Source organism: Rhyacophila brunnea, unplaced genomic scaffold, assembly GCF_057557595.1.
Source record: "Rhyacophila brunnea isolate RB1 unplaced genomic scaffold, BYU_Rbru_1.0 scaffold_21, whole genome shotgun sequence".
Classification (NCBI taxonomy): domain Eukaryota; kingdom Metazoa; phylum Arthropoda; class Insecta; order Trichoptera; family Rhyacophilidae; genus Rhyacophila; species Rhyacophila brunnea.
This window is the reverse complement of record NW_028232871.1, coordinates 3,371,935-3,389,561: the sequence shown is the minus strand read 5'-3', so window position 1 is coordinate 3,389,561 and position 17,627 is coordinate 3,371,935. Positions and strand designations below refer to the sequence as shown.

The 17,627-nt window shown below is 32.0% G+C and overlaps 1 protein-coding gene across 3 annotated transcripts in view; it reads left to right on the top strand.

Moving 5' to 3' along the window:
- Nucleotides 1-17,404, top strand: part of LOC147070613 (SLIT-ROBO Rho GTPase-activating protein 1-like) — a 378,477-nt gene extending 361,073 nt beyond the window's left edge. The window contains exons 15-21 of one of the 3 annotated variants that reach the window (XM_085948735.1): nucleotides 306-421; nucleotides 1,051-1,127; nucleotides 1,218-1,365; nucleotides 2,044-2,209; nucleotides 11,094-11,251; nucleotides 15,487-15,684; nucleotides 16,088-17,404. In XM_085948735.1, coding sequence (XP_085804861.1) covers nucleotides 306-421; nucleotides 1,051-1,127; nucleotides 1,218-1,365; nucleotides 2,044-2,209; nucleotides 11,094-11,251; nucleotides 15,487-15,684; nucleotides 16,088-16,364 — 1,140 coding nt within the window. In that variant the 3' untranslated portion in view covers nucleotides 16,365-17,404. Of the gene's footprint in view, nucleotides 1-305; nucleotides 422-1,050; nucleotides 1,128-1,217; nucleotides 1,366-2,043; nucleotides 2,349-11,093; nucleotides 11,252-15,486; nucleotides 15,685-16,087 lie in introns of those variants that run through there. The other 2 variants (XM_085948736.1, XM_085948737.1) reach the window with 2 other exon arrangements.
- The last annotated feature ends 223 nt before the right edge of the window (nucleotides 17,405-17,627 follow it).

Below are 17,627 nucleotides of genomic sequence, written 5' to 3'. Positions count from 1 at the left end.
TAAAACTCAAAGAATATATCGTCTCTGTTCTGGCAGAATACACTAACTGGAGAATACTAGTTTTGAGTAATTTGACTTTGAAGTTGTTAAAATGTTTGAAATGGTCTATCATGTGAGTTTATTAAGTAATTGTGAAAAGGATGACTTTACAATAAAGACTGTTTATTTATTATGAAGGTTTCCAGACGGTAAAGTTTGAAATAAGGAACATTTTGGTATAACTAACTCAATATGTCATTTTTTCGAATTAGTGTCTTCTGCCAGAACAGTGACGATATTATTATACAATGTGTTTATAATTTCAGGTCCAATATCAAAACCAAATAAACGACTTGATCAAGAACATTATTGTGCTGCATGATGAGATATTCCCCAGAGATTCCGGCCCTCTATATGAAAAATATCAAACATTACCTGGACAGTGAGTAATATTTTGAAGTTGTCACAATTAATTATTTCGGTCATGAAAGCATTTCACTAAGAGGGGGGTGCTATGGTAACCCTCACTAAAACTCACTCTAGTGCCAGTCTCAGTATTGCTAACACGTGTACTTGTAAATATTCTATATTTTTTATTCATTCGAATATCATGTTAAATGTAACAACAGTGAAAGTATTATCAATATTCAACCCCACCGACGTGTGTAACATATACCTACACTTATTATCATTAGTGGTAGGATAGCCCAGGGTGGCTCCTAGATTTCTCCAACAATTTTTTCCACCTGTCATTATCCAAAGCGGTCGCTTTCCAATTCAATACTCCTAGCAGATAGTAGTAATCTGCGACTCCATCTACTTTTGGTGAGCATCTTTTACCTGCACCTTATTGGATTGCCCAACTTTACTTTCTTTGTCAAGATGGCCAGTGCAGGCTCCCAATTTATGCTTATAATGTTTAAATAAAATTTTATGATAATGTTGTCACATAAATCGATTATTATCCATTAATATTTTAACCCTTTATAGTGAATAAAAATATGTTCAAGTATGATTCCTGTTTACCTACCTAAAATATTAACATATATTTTTATTGTTTTTCATTTTTAGAGAAGTTGATGAAAGTCCATTAGAGCCTGGAACCGATGACTTGGATTCCGAAGCTTCTCTGTACCCTTCAGAAGATGGTTTGTTATTGTATATTTATCTATCTAAATTCAACAATTTTTATATTGAAGTTTAAGTTTCTAATTTAATTTTTTTAAATATATTTGCAGAAGGTGACGGCGTAGAAAGCTTAAACGGTGGAAATGGCATTCCTTGGGAAGGAGGTATAGGGATGGGAGGAATCGGTGAGAGACCAGCCCAATGTTGGCGCCGAGAGCCACCCCACACTCCTGACTCATACACCGATATTCATATCAAGTTAGTTCAATTAATTTATCCAATATTTTAGACATAGATCACTGTTGTCAAATTATGTTAAATATCAGTTATATTAAATTCTATTTTTAGTTTTTTAGAGCCGGATGTAAAGATATTGCTGTTAAATTGGAAATGTATGTGGCAACTGCCAAAACAGTAAAAAAGCAATTCTAGTATTGTATTTCAATTGTTCGTACACAAGAATAAATGAACCTGAATTTTAATTGTAATTCAAACGAAATACTTGCCCGAATTCCGTGTATGATATGATAAACTTGATTATTTTGACGGATGTTACTTGGAATTCTCGATTCTGTCATTATTTCATGGTCTTGCCACTAACTATATGGCTGAATTCTGCGGCCTAACGTAAAGCGGCAGTGAAGTATGACTAAATATCTAGCCTTGAGCATTTTACTTACAGAAAGTTGAGATCTTTGATTCTTATTCACTCTTGTAATTATTTAAAAATTAATGAGTACTGTACACCAGTAAGTATTTAGCCAAAGATATTACACGACATAGAATATTATATTATTATTTGCTTTATCGATGAGTTTCCATGCCTTCCCCTCAGTCATAATATGTTATGTACTCTAATTTAGGTTAAAAAGAAATATTGGGTATTTTAAGTAATATTAATTTATTATTACCATAACTTGTTTTGTGATTTTTTAGAGACGAAGACAGCCTCCACTGTTCGATGAGTAGCGACTCGCTCAGGCGGCGGGTGTCATCCAGCACAAGCGACAGTGCTGACGGCGGCAGCGGGCAGGCATCGGCCGCCATCTCGTCCACCCTTACCCTCACCGCGCCCACCCCCCACACCTGGCCCCGCCAAGAGGTACTGCTCGAGACCACTGTCTGAACATTTTATCTACTATTTCATTGATATCCTTATGCTCATTCATGACAAAGAAGATTTGATACAAAATACTATAATGTGATCAATCAATACTATGCCACAGTTACCCTGATATGGTAGGTATCACACGTGTATGTTGGTCACGAGTATTGAAAATTTGTGGCCAATTATATGCGTAGCATTCGAAAAGCGCAATTTTGTTTTCAATATGTCATAATCATAATTGGACATAATTAAGATATTCAAGACTTTTGAGTCCTGATTTCTGTAAAGGGAAGTCAAATATTGCTTGCCCTGTATCAATTATCCATGGGATACCCTGTACTATTGTGAATTTGTTATATAGTCACCCCTGTACAACAAATTGTAGTGGGTTAAAATTATCCAACTACAGATATCTTTATTTTGCCTTTTGATTTTCTGTATAATTGTTTTAACTTACGAATGCACGTCCTCACCATGTAGACCGCATATGCAGAGCAATTAGAAATTACTTCTGCTTTGAAATTCGTTACTGCGCATCCTGCCTAGCAGAGTGGGAATGTGCTTTAGTGAAGGAAATAATCTATACCTTGCTTATTATTATTTGATATTTAAAAGTTTTTTATCTGAATAGATTTAGTTAGATTTAGTTAGATAATGTTATATTATAACATTATATTGTAATTTTAAATATTCTTTTGTAAGCATGTATAATAATTAAGAATATATATTAGAATTTAATAATATTTTTGCTTACAATACAAATACAAATTATTATCTGACCCCAGTCAAAATAGTTTTAGAATAAATCACAAATTTTAGTTTAATTAGTTATAATTAATTGATAATCACTTTGGTTATATTATCTTTATATAGTGTTTGATGCAACATGTCATTAGATCTCATAAAAATGAACAATCACAAATTAATAAAAGTATACAATTATTTGTTACAAAATTATTTCTACTATTTTTATGAATTGTTTTAAATTTTAAATTCCCACAACGAAACTCACAAAAATTTAATATTTACATTAATTATATTTAGCATGGCTCTCTTTGAAGCTTATAATTCAAATCATTTATTTAATATTATATATTTTTAACATAATACCCCGATTACACGTGGATGGATTTACTGCTGACAGTATGTATTATCGCGGCCATAACAAGAAAATGTACGTGTAAACATGTATTATCCTGCAGTTCCAAGATTGTATGGTTGAATCAAGGAAGGTTCTGTATTTTTTATGCGACAGTTGAGAATTTTTTGATCTGCGCAGTAGAACGGTAGTGGCGAACCTGCCGGCAAAAAAAGACTGCAAACGAATTTTAAGATTAATCAGTTTTTACTACCTGTCAAATAGTACCAAAAAATGACAATATCGCGTCTTGCTCATTCTTGAAGAATGAGATTGTAGAGATAGTCGGGACTCTTATGTGTAAACAGTTATTGTCACGATAGTTTAAAATACACACTATTGCTGCCAGTAAATCCATGCACGTGTACAGGCGCTATAATATTGTGTATTATTGTTTAGGTGCTGTAAGTGTTTTGTCAATTTATTTTGAAGCTTTTATTGTTTGTTCATTGTCTCATAATATTGTGTTATTGCTTTTTTTTTCAAACAATTACCTAGTTGAAAGAACCAGTATATCTTGCCATATTTACGTTTTGTTTTATACCAGTAAATCGCGAGTGGAGAACTACAAGGTTTTAAGTGTTTGTTCTTGGCGAAACAAAAGTAACAATGAGGTAGCTTAGAATAGTACTTCATTGCCGGGTTTGTTTTCTCAAGGACGAACACTTAGTACCTTGTAGTATTAGCCTCGCGAAATAATAAAATATATAGCCTCATATTCGGTTTCTAAATACTTAAGCAAATTTGCCACACAACTTGTATAGTATTGTATGTACATAATTAAGTCAAAATATTATATTATTATAATTTTTAATATTAGATAATGCTATGTTATTATTATTTGAATTCACAAATTTTTGTGATATGATTTTACATTGAGTATACAATAGTATCTACCTAATAATATATAATAATAAATATTCTGTTATATAAATTTAAAAGCAGGCATGATATTATGCTGTTTTTTTTTTTAATTGTTGCATGCCTTGAATAATAATTGAGGCGTCTAATTCCAAAAAGCAATAAGTCCACATTTGGTCAAAATCGAGAAAAAAATACGCACATATTCTTTGTATAATTTTACACAATATGTATTGATCTGTAAATTCCAAAATGCGACATAACCTTACGAAAAAAATATTATAAGTTTCGATTTATTACAAAAAGCGCCAAGTCCGTGTTTCATATTATTTAAAGCTTGGTCGATTTCGCGCGTGCTTAAGCCAACCAATAAGGGAACGTTCAATATTGAAAACGGCGTCTCCCTTGCTGTAGCATCTGGTAAATTCATGACAGTGCCACGGAAATATGTGCCTTATGCGGAATAAATTAAAAAGTGAAGTACAAATAGCGCTACGTCCAATTTTATTTTGCCTATATTTATTACATTTAAGAGTTTATCGGCTGAAACAAATTGCCATTTGGTTCTAATTTCTACATAGAATACAACGGAAAAAATAATCTCACGTTAAAACAAATAATTGAAGCTTGAAACATAAAAACGTCGTTTCCCGAAAGTACTGAATTGTGGACTTGTCGCTTTTTGTAATTAGACGCTTCAATTTTAATAATACTTTACCTACTGTTGCTTTCTAAGTTAAATACAGGTAACATTTGTACCTACGGATATATTTCAATTAAATTTGCAGAAAATATTTAAAATACCTCGATGCATCAAATAAAACAGCTTTCTAAGTTTGTGTCGCTGGGGATGAAGTATTTTGAATGAATATATTGATCAGTTTATTTAAATTTAAATACTTGAAAAGGTATTTCCACTGTACAATAAGTATTAGTATGTACTTATTACTAATACATGATATAGTTTATTGTTTATTACTTCTCACTTAAACAAAGCTCAAGCAGTGCTATTCTAATATGTCAAATAACTCTAAAATCAATAGTATAAATGATAAATATCATATGTCGTATTCAGACAGTTAATTATTCCGGTTGATTATTAATCTTAGAGCAAGTTATAGGAAGTAAATTACATCTTAAGATGAGGTGATTTTGAAAATTCATACTAACATTGCGACAGCATCACCAAATTCGGCGTATACACGCATGCTAGCTGTGAAATGTCATTGATTACGTGAAACAAATTACAAAGACAAGATACCTTTGTACAATGTAGAATACACATTGTAATATATTATGAACGCCTTGTAAAAACTAACGGAGATATAGCGCACACAAAATTTCAGTTCTTTTTTAGATTAACCAAGCGTCAAAGTGATATGATATAAGAAATATCATTGGCACTGCACTGCGGCTGTTAAGTGATAACTTCCATTTTAGATAACCGCCTTGTATACAGAATTGACCCGAGTGATATCTGTGATATGACAGAAGTGTGTTGTCGTGGTAACTAATTAGAATAGCCTTGCAGATGTTTCAAAACATTCATGCTTATTCCTCATACAGAAGTATCATCTTTTGACTATTCGTGACCCAGTATTGATGGCATAGCGCTACTTGAAATTATTTAAAATTTTAAAACAACGGGTCACTCGACCCGAACAACAATGCAGTGACACGCCTGCACGTTTTAAATATATCAATTATATTTTGTATGGCGAAATTGTATGTATGTAAAGCTGCCAATGTTGCGTATACCGTTTGTAACTGTCAGCTAATACGGTTAGGACGCCGTGTTTGCGGTAGCGGTAGGTAAAGTATTAATTATTACACCTCTCTTTTCAGAGATTGTTTTAATAGTTACTATTTTTATTTTAAAAAATAAATAATAATTCTATTCCTTATCATGATTGCGTTTTCAAGTACACCATTTTGTTTTCACTCAATTGTGTTTTTGTTTCCATGCAAACAATATTATACGTACTAGATATAATATTATCATTATCTTTCTGGATTTTAAATTAATATTTTATGGTTTTTGTGTGCTTTTAATGTTTGTAATGTGGAGTTTTAGGATCACAGGGGCCTATCTACAATAGCACAGTTTTGAGATAAACGCAAATAAAGATTTTGATATAAAATTCATTAAATAAAGCATAATTTACTCAACTAACCGGATATATGTACGACATGGAGCTTTGTATCAACAATTACGACATTATCGAAACCGAGGCTAATTCAAAACATTCATTTTTGTAGTTAGGCCCCTGTGATCTTAAAACACCGAATGTACCTATACTGTGTTATTTATAATCATTTTGTAAAGCATGTTTTCATTTATATAAACATAAAAAATAATAAAACATAAAGAATGTTTAATTTTATTTTGTTCATTAATATTTTTTTTTTTTTTTGTAAATTACCTTTATTTAATCTTTTTAGGTTGACTCGATATTATCACACTTCACAATACATATCATAATAATATTATGAACAACATTTTTATAAATCTATTTATTTTTCATATTTTTTTTAATTGTCATCTTAATATTGTTATCGTAGAGGTAAAATCCGTGTATGACGTGAATAGGTTGATAAGTCTAAAAACATCAATTCTCAGGGCAGCTGTTTCTAAAGGTTGGTATTCTGTGGTAAATCAGGAATGTTTTTAAATTTTTGTTTGTTGAGAAGTATTTTTTTTTTTAAATTTAAAATCATCCAAAAACATAATATCGTCGGTCCCTATTAAAAAAGTCGGATCTGAAATTTTGTCATTTTCGGATTATTACGTATTTATTATTTAAACACTTTAAACATTTATACCACAATCACAGTTTTTTTCGTTTGTTTGAAAAATTTCGAGATACTCAAGTTAAAAATGACGGATCTACCGAGAGTGTCCGAATAACAATGTCGGTTATTACCAACCGACATTGTTGGCTGGGCGTGGGTGAGCAAGATGCGTCGGATCTGACAGTTGCTGCTATGTTCACCGGACAGACGGATGTTTTTATAAACGTTTAGAAAAGTTTCTATAACCCGTATTTTTATTCATTATGGCAAACAATAGGTCACAAAGGATATTTGATGAAACATCTTTGATTGCTCGTACTGAAAAATAGCATTTTGCACATCCGACTTTTTTAATTTGGACCGACGATATAATCTGATACCACAGGATACCACCAATCTTAAAAAGAGCTGTTCTGAGAATTAATGTTCTTAGACTTATCAACATATTCACGCCATACACGGAATTAACTTAATATGACTTTTCTATAATAGTATTAGTTATAATAAAACATAATACCTCCAATATTACTTTATATCACTACAGACTTATATTCTTATGGCTAATACTGCTTATAAATTGTCACTTTAAGTATTTTTTTCTCCAAGTATTCCGTTTATTAAAAAATAATAAATTTGATTTAATATATTATTGTTTATAAAAACATAACGCATACAATAATACTTCTTTATACACTAATCATTCGGTAATTTCATAGATTTTGTGCTTTTTACACTTACAGTTTATTAACCCATTTGCATAATAGAAACTCTCTTATAATTGATTACACGAACCACACGGCTATGACTTAAAACTTAAATCATTATAAAATTCCGTATCATGCGAATGGGTTATGTAAAATAAAAAAAATATCTATATTATACCTACACCGGCAGCATCCATGCGGCGCTTATCGTTTTGTGTTTTGTGCAATGTGAAGGCGCGGCAATAACTCCCGTTAATCACCGAGGAACCAGGTGAGAGTTACCCTGACAATCCATTCATTTTACTCTACTAAAAACATCACATGTTTATTATTATTCATTGAAACTTCTCTTGTCTAACTGTTGTACATACATACTACTATCAACGAGGCTGTTTCATATCACTTATCATAGATGGCATTGAAATAAACGTTTAACAACGGAATCATTTAATATTTTTTTATTGTTTTGACATGCTGATAATAATTGGTCATTAGAATTCATTATAATTAAACTTCTTTTCAATTATTGCATTACACATGGCATGCTTTGTTGGAAACATAATCTATTCCATATAGTTATATAAATCACATACTTAACCTTTCTCTTAGAAGTCATATCATTGACTCCAGACCATCGTTGTTTCATTTGAGATTTCTCTACCCAATCTTTGCTAAAAATACATATTTGAGGAGCATATGGGCCTTCATATAGTGAAGGTTATATTAACTAACTTTTTTACGAGAAATTGTTGTTATTCACCCAATCCATCGGGTCTTTGCACTGGATCAAACGCAAATTGAAAAAAAAGCATTATTACCCAGTGTTTTACTCAGCCGTAAGATCAAACCAGTGATCCATGGCTTCAGACAGCTGCTCTACCAACTAGACTTTGGTCAGAGTCTATATTATTAAGTGGGGAAAAAATGCTGGATTTTACTAAACTTGTGTTTGATTTATCTTATTAAAAACCATTATTTATTTAAAGGCATAAACATATTTTTGTTCAATTCGAAATTAATAAATAATTCGAATTCTTAACATCAAGTTATAAATTATGTAAGTTATGAAGGTTCTACTGTATGTCTTTACATAATAGATACTTTCGGTTGTACGTTTTTATAAAACCACCAAAAAATTTACCAATACGTACTTCTAAGTTCAAAATAGGTTGCATATAAACCATACTAATATCACAACTTTCAATTAACATGTATTTGAATTTAGTGAAAGGGGAGTCTACGAGATTGTGTAAGCCTCTTGCGTAAGGTTTAATCAAATGATAAACCACAAATTTGTCATAATACCTCTTCCATATCGTGGTTTCATGATACAACTATTAATAAGAAGTTTAATACATACATAATGAATTTTAATATCATGGTTATTATTTCATATTCTTTCAAGGAAGTAATTTGTGTAAATACTTAATTGAAGTAATACCATTGACCTACGATACGGTTGTAATTTTTTTTTAATATTGGGAAATAATTCTAACGTTAATTATTAATAATAATTCATAAGTTAAAGTTTTGGTTTCGAGCACAGTGTGAATTTGGTGTTACTGTATTATTTACACTGGTTTCTGGAAATGCGTTACAAAAATGTTGGGTAATTGTCAATGGGTATTCTCATCTGGTTACTTAACCATTTTTTTTTTTAACTTGTTTATATATTGTTTTGCTTCCGCTTTTCACTAACATTTCATTTCTTCCTCAAACTCATAACATTTACACGCATGCCTCAAACGCCCTAAGAAAATATTTTTTTGACTTGTCAGAATTTGTTCATTGTTTTGTGAAAACTGACCCATCTAGCATCGTTGATACTGAAATAGGTTGTATGTTAGAATAAAAAAACGAAAGCACAATTCATATAAACATATTATGTTGTAAGCATTCTTTTAAAATGGGGTAGGAATGTCTACACTACACAGTAGCCAATTAGAAAGTAATTAAAAACAATTAGGTGCCAAAGAGTACTCGTAAGACTGTAGATAGGTACAGTAAAACACTGTTAATTCGAAATCAATGGTATAGAAAATAAAAAAAAAATCGAATTACGAAATACAAAATGTATGGCAAAAAACACTAAAACTTGTTTCAAATTAACTGTGTTCGTGTTAACGGGGTTTTACTGTATGTATAATAGAAAAAAATTAAAACATTTTTAATGTTCTCTGGAAACTTATTTCACTATCAACAATAATATTATTTTCTTTTTTATATTCATAAAAAGTCATACCTAAGCTTGCCCAGTTAGTTGAATACAAACATCTCATGATAATAGGCACTTTCAAAATGTATGGCAAAAAAAAACAGTAAACATTGTTAGCATTTCTGTTGCAATAAATTTCTTTCAGATTATCATCAGTGGTGACCATTATGGTTCATTCATCAAATTAGTGGAAATCGCTATATAAATAGATTTTATGAATTGTAGCGAATATTTAGATTTACAGTGAATTTCGAATTAAATGTTTTCGTATTAACAGAGGAAATTTTGTAGAAAATCTTTTTACTTAAAGTTTTACTTCATATTAAAAAAATATTACATTACAATATAAAAACACATATTATACTTCTTTCACTCATCCATTGATTATTTGATTTTTGTTAATAATTTTAATCACAAGAATAATCTATCTATTATGAAAAAGCAACGTAGTGCCATATGTCAAAGTTTAGTGCTCCACAAATAAAATATAAATAAATAACACATTATGGTATATTTTTTGTCTTATTCCTTCATACCTCAATCATCAAGCGTAATAAAGACGATATAGTATGACAGTATGTGTTATTTATTGAATTTAAATTCATAGTGCTACTAAACTTTGACAGGATATATTAGTAGAAGTTGTCTGAACACCGGATAATTAATGTTGGTAGAATGGTGTCAGATTCTTGTGGCAGTGCAGACTCATTTAGGTGTTGGTATCGCTACTTTCAAATGACACTAGCATTGTTTCAAAGTGATTTCGTCATGGCCACAATGCCAGACAAATATGGCCTTCGTCTACTATTGTACTCTTTCTATCTCATTGGTGGAAGTTATTTTAAATGCTGGGCATAAAATACAATATTAATGTATGTTATCGATGTTTATATTTTAAAATATTAAATTAATTTTATTATCACACATACTAAATATAATAATCGAAGATCACTAATTATTTATTCCTTAGTCTTCAATTTCATGTTATGAAATGACACATCAACAATATTAAAAAAAAATGTTTATATATTCACATGAAATTTTTACTTAAATATCTCACTAAAAAGAAAACTTTTTTAAATTGCATGACATTTAAAAATATATAAATTGTTCAGATCGGGAGTAATATTACAATTTTAGTAAATGTAATTTATTTTGATTTCACAGAAAGGTATAGCAGAGGAAAACGGTGTCCAGGTGCAGGAGAGCGGATCGAATACCCCCGCAGAGGCAAACGGCACAAGCAAGGCTCACAATAAATCGCACAGCGTTGGGGAAAATAGTGCAGTTCCCTTCTCACTCAACAGAGAAATTTGGCAACAGAGGTATGTTATCATATACAAGATTTCAGTTTACAAGATTATTAATTTTTATGTCTATTTTAAATCATCGCAATAACTGGTCTAATATAGTTGTAAGCAGGGCTTTTTTTTTTAATAAAAAAGGTGCCGGAACTCACTTCTTGCCAAACAATTTACCTACGGTAAAAACGTCATATATTTGAATAAAAGAATAATTTGAATAAAAGTATATAGTGATTTCCATGGTACCCATATCCTGGGGCGGGCCCCCTACCTATCACTAAGGTGAAAGGCAGTGTGATGCTCTATAGTAGCGTTTTTCAAATGATGTTCGAGGTAAAATTAAAGGTGTTCAGTGTATCAACAAACATTAACCAAAAAATGCAATTACACAACCATATATTTTAAAATGTTAATACGCCCGAAGGAAATTAGCGCAGGCCATTTTTTTGACAATTAGAGCAAATTTGTGTTGTACGTTATTTCAATTATCTGGTCTAAAGCCCTGTTGGCCCCCCCCTTTGTGGGGGCCATGGTGATTTCCAAAGTTCAGTCCAATTTTCGTCTGACAAATCATCTCGATTCCTTTTCTTATAGTTAGAGTCTATGGCCGAATGTCTTCTTCCACTGAGTCACCACCAATCAATGTATTTTGAATGATCGAAAAGTGTCAAATGTGGTCCGACGAGTTTGATGACCAAAAGTGCCGAAACTGTTTTGGTCTTCAACGAAGCTCTTATTGGGGTAATAATTAGATTCATTTGCGAAAATTCGCGTTCACATTCACTTGAAGAAACGGTAATAGAATTCAATGCACATATCAAACGCGATAGTTTTTCAGGATATGTCTTTTCATATGAGATGATTCAGGAAAATTAACTTGTACTAGGTATGTAATCACGAACAATGTTTCATCTAATTGCTTTTGAAACATTAAAAATACCGTGAAAAAAGGTGCCGGAACGCCGTTCCACCGCGGTACATTACATAAAAAGCCCTGGTTGTAAGCATCTATTCTACCTAACATAATGTTACTATGGCGTCTTACATGCTGCTGGCCGGTCTCTGGCAACCATAAAGTGGTACACTAATAGAGACCATAATATTATAATAGTCTTTAAAAGTTTAAAGATGTGTGAATAAATGAAGATTTTAGCATGTTGGCATAACCTCGCTGAAATTTATTTTGTAACACACCACATCGGCTAGAATTCGATGGATGCAGGTTCGAGTCCCCATCAGTACAAATAATTTTTTTAATAGATATGTAGTTTTGCTTTTCATAGTTGATTGTAATTGTGGATGTTGATGCGGAGGGGGGGAGTTACAGGTAGGATGCCGGGTACTGACCTTTTATGCTGTTGATAGTCTTGCTGCATGGTCTGGTTACACCAGCACGGTATCGTTTGTTGAGCACCCGATGCGTGACACTTGATGTTCAGAAATAGTTTGGGTTGTAAGCAGCGGCGGCTGTTCTAACATCATACAAGTGCACTGCACTACTTGCATTGCTATGAAACATCGTTCAACATCGTAAATTATATTTTTTCTTCATAGATTTTTAATATTATCGCTCACTTATTGTAATGCAAACCATAAACCGTTGTGACCATATTGTCAATAGGCGATAATACAGTCACTATGCACCGTATACGTCATCCTCACTGAAATCATTTGAGCCCGGGCAATATACTAAGTTTACTTAAAATGAACCCAAAGCTTAGTATGAACTAAAGCCATTAAAAAATAACTTAAACCGTGCTAATAGTTTTCGCCATGCGTAAATTCCAGAATATTGTGCGCCGACCGGGTAAAATAACATCATATTGGTCTGAGTAGAAAGCAATTACAGGTTTGAATTATGGTTTGTTATTATAGTCGCTGTTGCTTACTGTTAACTGTCAAATTATGTTTAGTATCATATTTAGCAATCTCGTATGTAAAATGCCTGTAAAACTAAAAACAATAGAATTCATTAATTTATAAATTTAAAATCGGTGAAATACAATGTCGGTAAGATATTTTGATTTATGTATACTCCAATTTAAATCAGTGAAGATAAAAATAATTTTGCTACCTACCGCATTTCTGGAAAATTAATATTTCATTATCCTGTGTGTTGATTGTGTGTTGAAATGATGTCGGTTATTTATAATATAGAAAATTATTAATTCATGAATTCTAGTGATGAGCTAATAAATCTTAATACTATTTCACAAAGTGCAGTTTCATTATAATCATTATTCATACAGTGTACAAATTGCTAAAGATACCTAATGTACTTATATGAGGCGCCGAGCGCCAAAGGAGCTCAAGCACCATTTAACAAAAGTGCTACAAAATGGCCGACAAGTTTTCAGTGAATTTATTTTTTAAATTTTAAACTTGTATGTTGAAATGGACAATTATTTTCTAAGCAAAGCAAATTTTAAAAAATCAAAGTATTATTTGCAATAATATTTAATGAAAAATATCTACTGGATTCCAAAAAAAATGGTGTTTGAGCCTCTTTGGCATATAGAAAAATGAAAAAAGGTGACACTTGATACTTTTTTTTGTTGCATAAGCTTCTGTGGCATTAACATTTTCAAACTCAAATAATGGCGTTAATTTAAAAAAATAAATCATTTAAAAAAAATATTTTAATGTAAGGGTTTGGATAGCAATAAAAAAACATTTTGATATAAACAAATTTTATTATGCCAAATAAACACTGAAAAAATGGTCATATTTGTTATGATTGTTACATGAGTTTGTTTGGCATAAAATTTGCCTTATAATATTAAATACGTTTTTGCCATTACAGCAATAATTTCAAAGCCTTTGGATTGTTTTTTTTGTAATAACCGTCTATATACCCAATATTATTAATAATACTAAATCAAATCGTTACTCCAAACTGGCCAAAATAACAAAATCATTATTCAAATTTAACACCATCATTTTTTCTCAAGGATTCGGGTGATTTTTTAAATACTTTTTTTAGTGTATATCAATCGTAATTGGATGTAAAATAAGATGAAATTAGAAATAAGAGTTATTTTCTTTCATGGAAGTAAAAGTTTAGTAGACATAATTACTAAAATGACGTTAATAACCATATTTCAAAAGTAATCTAAAATATTTTAAACAACAGCGTATGTGAATGAAAAACAGATAAAACATGTTAAACTTACCGCGATTTTCCTCATTTACAGGTTTAACACACATTGAAACTATTTTTCTTATCCTTCTTGAGCTCATTTTTAGTTTTTTTCACTGTTGAGAACGTATATTCAATAAGACAAATCTGACAGCTGTTTTGGTCTCGCGCTCTCCATAGTATAATGGCGGATAAGCTTCTGTGGCGTGCCGACATAACGACCAAAACAATTATGCCACAGAAAATAAATCTCTATTGTAAAATATCTATAATTATTTGAGCGATAAGACTTTGTGGCATGATACATATCGATTTATAGAAAAAACCTACATTCAAATGTCAAAAATCGTAAAGTTGGCGCTTAAGCTCCTTTGGCACTCGGCGCCTCATATAGAATAAGATGGCTTCCGTTAAAAGTAAAAGGTATTTATCTACTATAAGAGATACAATCGTTTCTTAAAACTAATCCAATAAAGATTTAAGTACTTAACTCGCATCATGTTTTATTAAAAATATAAAATATACAGGTAATTTCCCAAATGTCAATAACCTTTTGTCAAATCAAAAACAACGCCGAATTGATTTCATTTTTCAATAAGTTTCCAGCGCACCCTCAAAAAATACAATCCAAAAAATCACCGGCCGCCACTGGTTGTAAGTGTTTATGAGCGCACGGTTGATGAATGACTGAAGTTTTTATATTAATAATCGGTCGACTACTGACTCGTAACTGCGTTGTGCCTGGTCTTGCGACAATACTGAGGATTTGAGGTAGAAAGAAAGAAGGGAATGAGGGCCGCCATAATTGGCCCAACCAATATGTTTTTCTGTCTTTTGTCATCAGTGAGTACCTATTTATCTATAGGAATACATTATTATCTATTGTGCTATCATAAGTATAAGTACGACTTCTCCTTTTAGGTTACCATTCTATAACGGAAACTTAGGTTACTACTCTTCGGCACTGTGTTATATTATGATATCAATTAATTTTACGGAATAACCAAGGAGATATAAACAAGCCTCATTATTATGGTACCACATGGAATACATGATATAAAATCAATGCGTAGTAAAAATGAGTGGTAGGAATTCAAATTTCCCCTGAATGTTTCAGGGCATCTAGTCAATTGAAGCACACTCCAGACCTCGTGATGGACTTACCCGGAGACGGCTCTGAGGTGGAGGGCACTGGAGAAGGGGCGGTGGACGCAGAAGAAGGCGGCACGTCTCCCACCACTGCTGCAGAGAGATTCGCCCATAACCAGCATACCCTCAAGAAGAGACCAGTCAGAGATTCTCTCAGCAATGAAAAGTATGTTCAGCGGTTACTCATATTTATTACCTACACATTGTGAGCAGGAGTGTATTTTAGAAATTTAGTCTGAACAATTAGTAAACTTTGTATGAAAGTTAATATTTATGTCATTATGATGTCCGATCTTTTCTCATTGTGTGAATAAACATTTGATGGTGGTCACAAATTTTTTTTTTTATAGAGGGAGATGTGAATTAGACAAGAAGCGATGCCAGATAGTACCACATCATAATTTGCGCAAACGTCACCCCTTAGTCGGCTACAGACGTAATTGAATACTTAACGGTATACTTGTGCAATTTTTTGCAACAAGTATACATGACGACAAACGTAGACATTTTAATGACGTCTGTGCAGTGAAGACTTATTTGACTCATTATTTATTTTTATTTTTTAATAGAGAGACGACATCTGTTGATTCCGAAACACATCACGAACGAACATCTTCTAAAGACCTCAGCACCAAAGAAGATACATCAGGAAATGACACGAACAAATTAATAATACCAGGCCTAAAATCAGAGTGCCAGAAGAGTCCTGTGCCACCGAGAAACACACAGAGGGTCGCAGCAAAGTTCGCGGACCTCACATTAACCGGCGGCTCCTTAAAACCTCAGATTGCCGCCAAACCCATGGCCCTTAGGAAACCGTCGCAGGGATCAGGGTCTGAAGATTGACAAACAATCCACTGCGGTGACGCAAGGCCGATTTTAAAACCCAAACCAATGTTAGGAACGTTTCAGCATAGGTAGAGTTTGAACGAGAATGCATAGAAGCAAACTAAATAATAAGAATTTGTTTTTGAAAACTTTTAACTGTGTAGAGATTAAGCAAACGTTTGACAAATTTATCAATGGCACATGATTGTGATAATGAAAAGTTGTAGATTTGTTGTCTCATGTTTTCTAGAGTTTATTCACTCTATTAAATTGTTCATCATCACTTCATTCATCAGTCATGTTTATAAAAGTAGTATTGAAGTTTCTTGAACACTGATATTCAGCAACAATTTTTATGATGCTTCATCTACTACCAGTGGCAGAGGAGTGGAGATCCGACATAAATAGTACACACTAAACTTTGTCAGTCATACTTCTTTGTTTTTATTTAACTAAGAATGCAAAATGGCAGATGGTGTTTGATAGTTTTTAAAATTCAATTAAACCCTGCCTAACCGAACCATAATCGACCTACATGCAGTCAACTATTAGGCAATATTTGCCCACCAGCTAAACTTGCATTTTTGGATAAATTTGCTTTGTCTGTATGCAGTATTTATAATCTTCACATCTAGTCACTTTCATTGTCCCCCATATCACCATCATCCTATTATTAAATGCCTTTTTGCGTTATATATAATATATTCTGTACATGTAGTGGTGCCTTGCTTCATTTGTATAATATTCATACTTATTCAAAGCATACTTACAATTATTTGCATTTTTCAAAATGTTAAGTCAGTCATATTAAACCAAAAATAACCCATTTCAAATCATTCCACTAAAGGAGAGAATCTCTATTTACATATTGTTAGTGCCCAGTAATAAAATACCAACAATCAACACTTACATGCCTGTTACAGCCGCCATCTTGAAAAATTGTGGACGATTCATAGTTTTCAGTCATATTTCATTACATTCAAATATATAAATCTTTAATAAGTAATACCCCGTTTACACATGCATGGATTTACTGCTGACAGTATTAACGTGGCCATAAGAAAAAAATTCATTTGTAAATACGTATCATCGTGCAAATTGCAAGATTGCATGCATGAATCTAAAAAATTCAGAACCTTCTGAATTTTCACATGACAATTTGACCGTGAATATCTACGCCTGCACAGTAGAACGATAGTTGCAAACCTGCCGATAAAAAAACCAACTACACGGCGCTGAGACTCATTTTGAGGTTAACCGATTTTCACAACCTGTCAAATA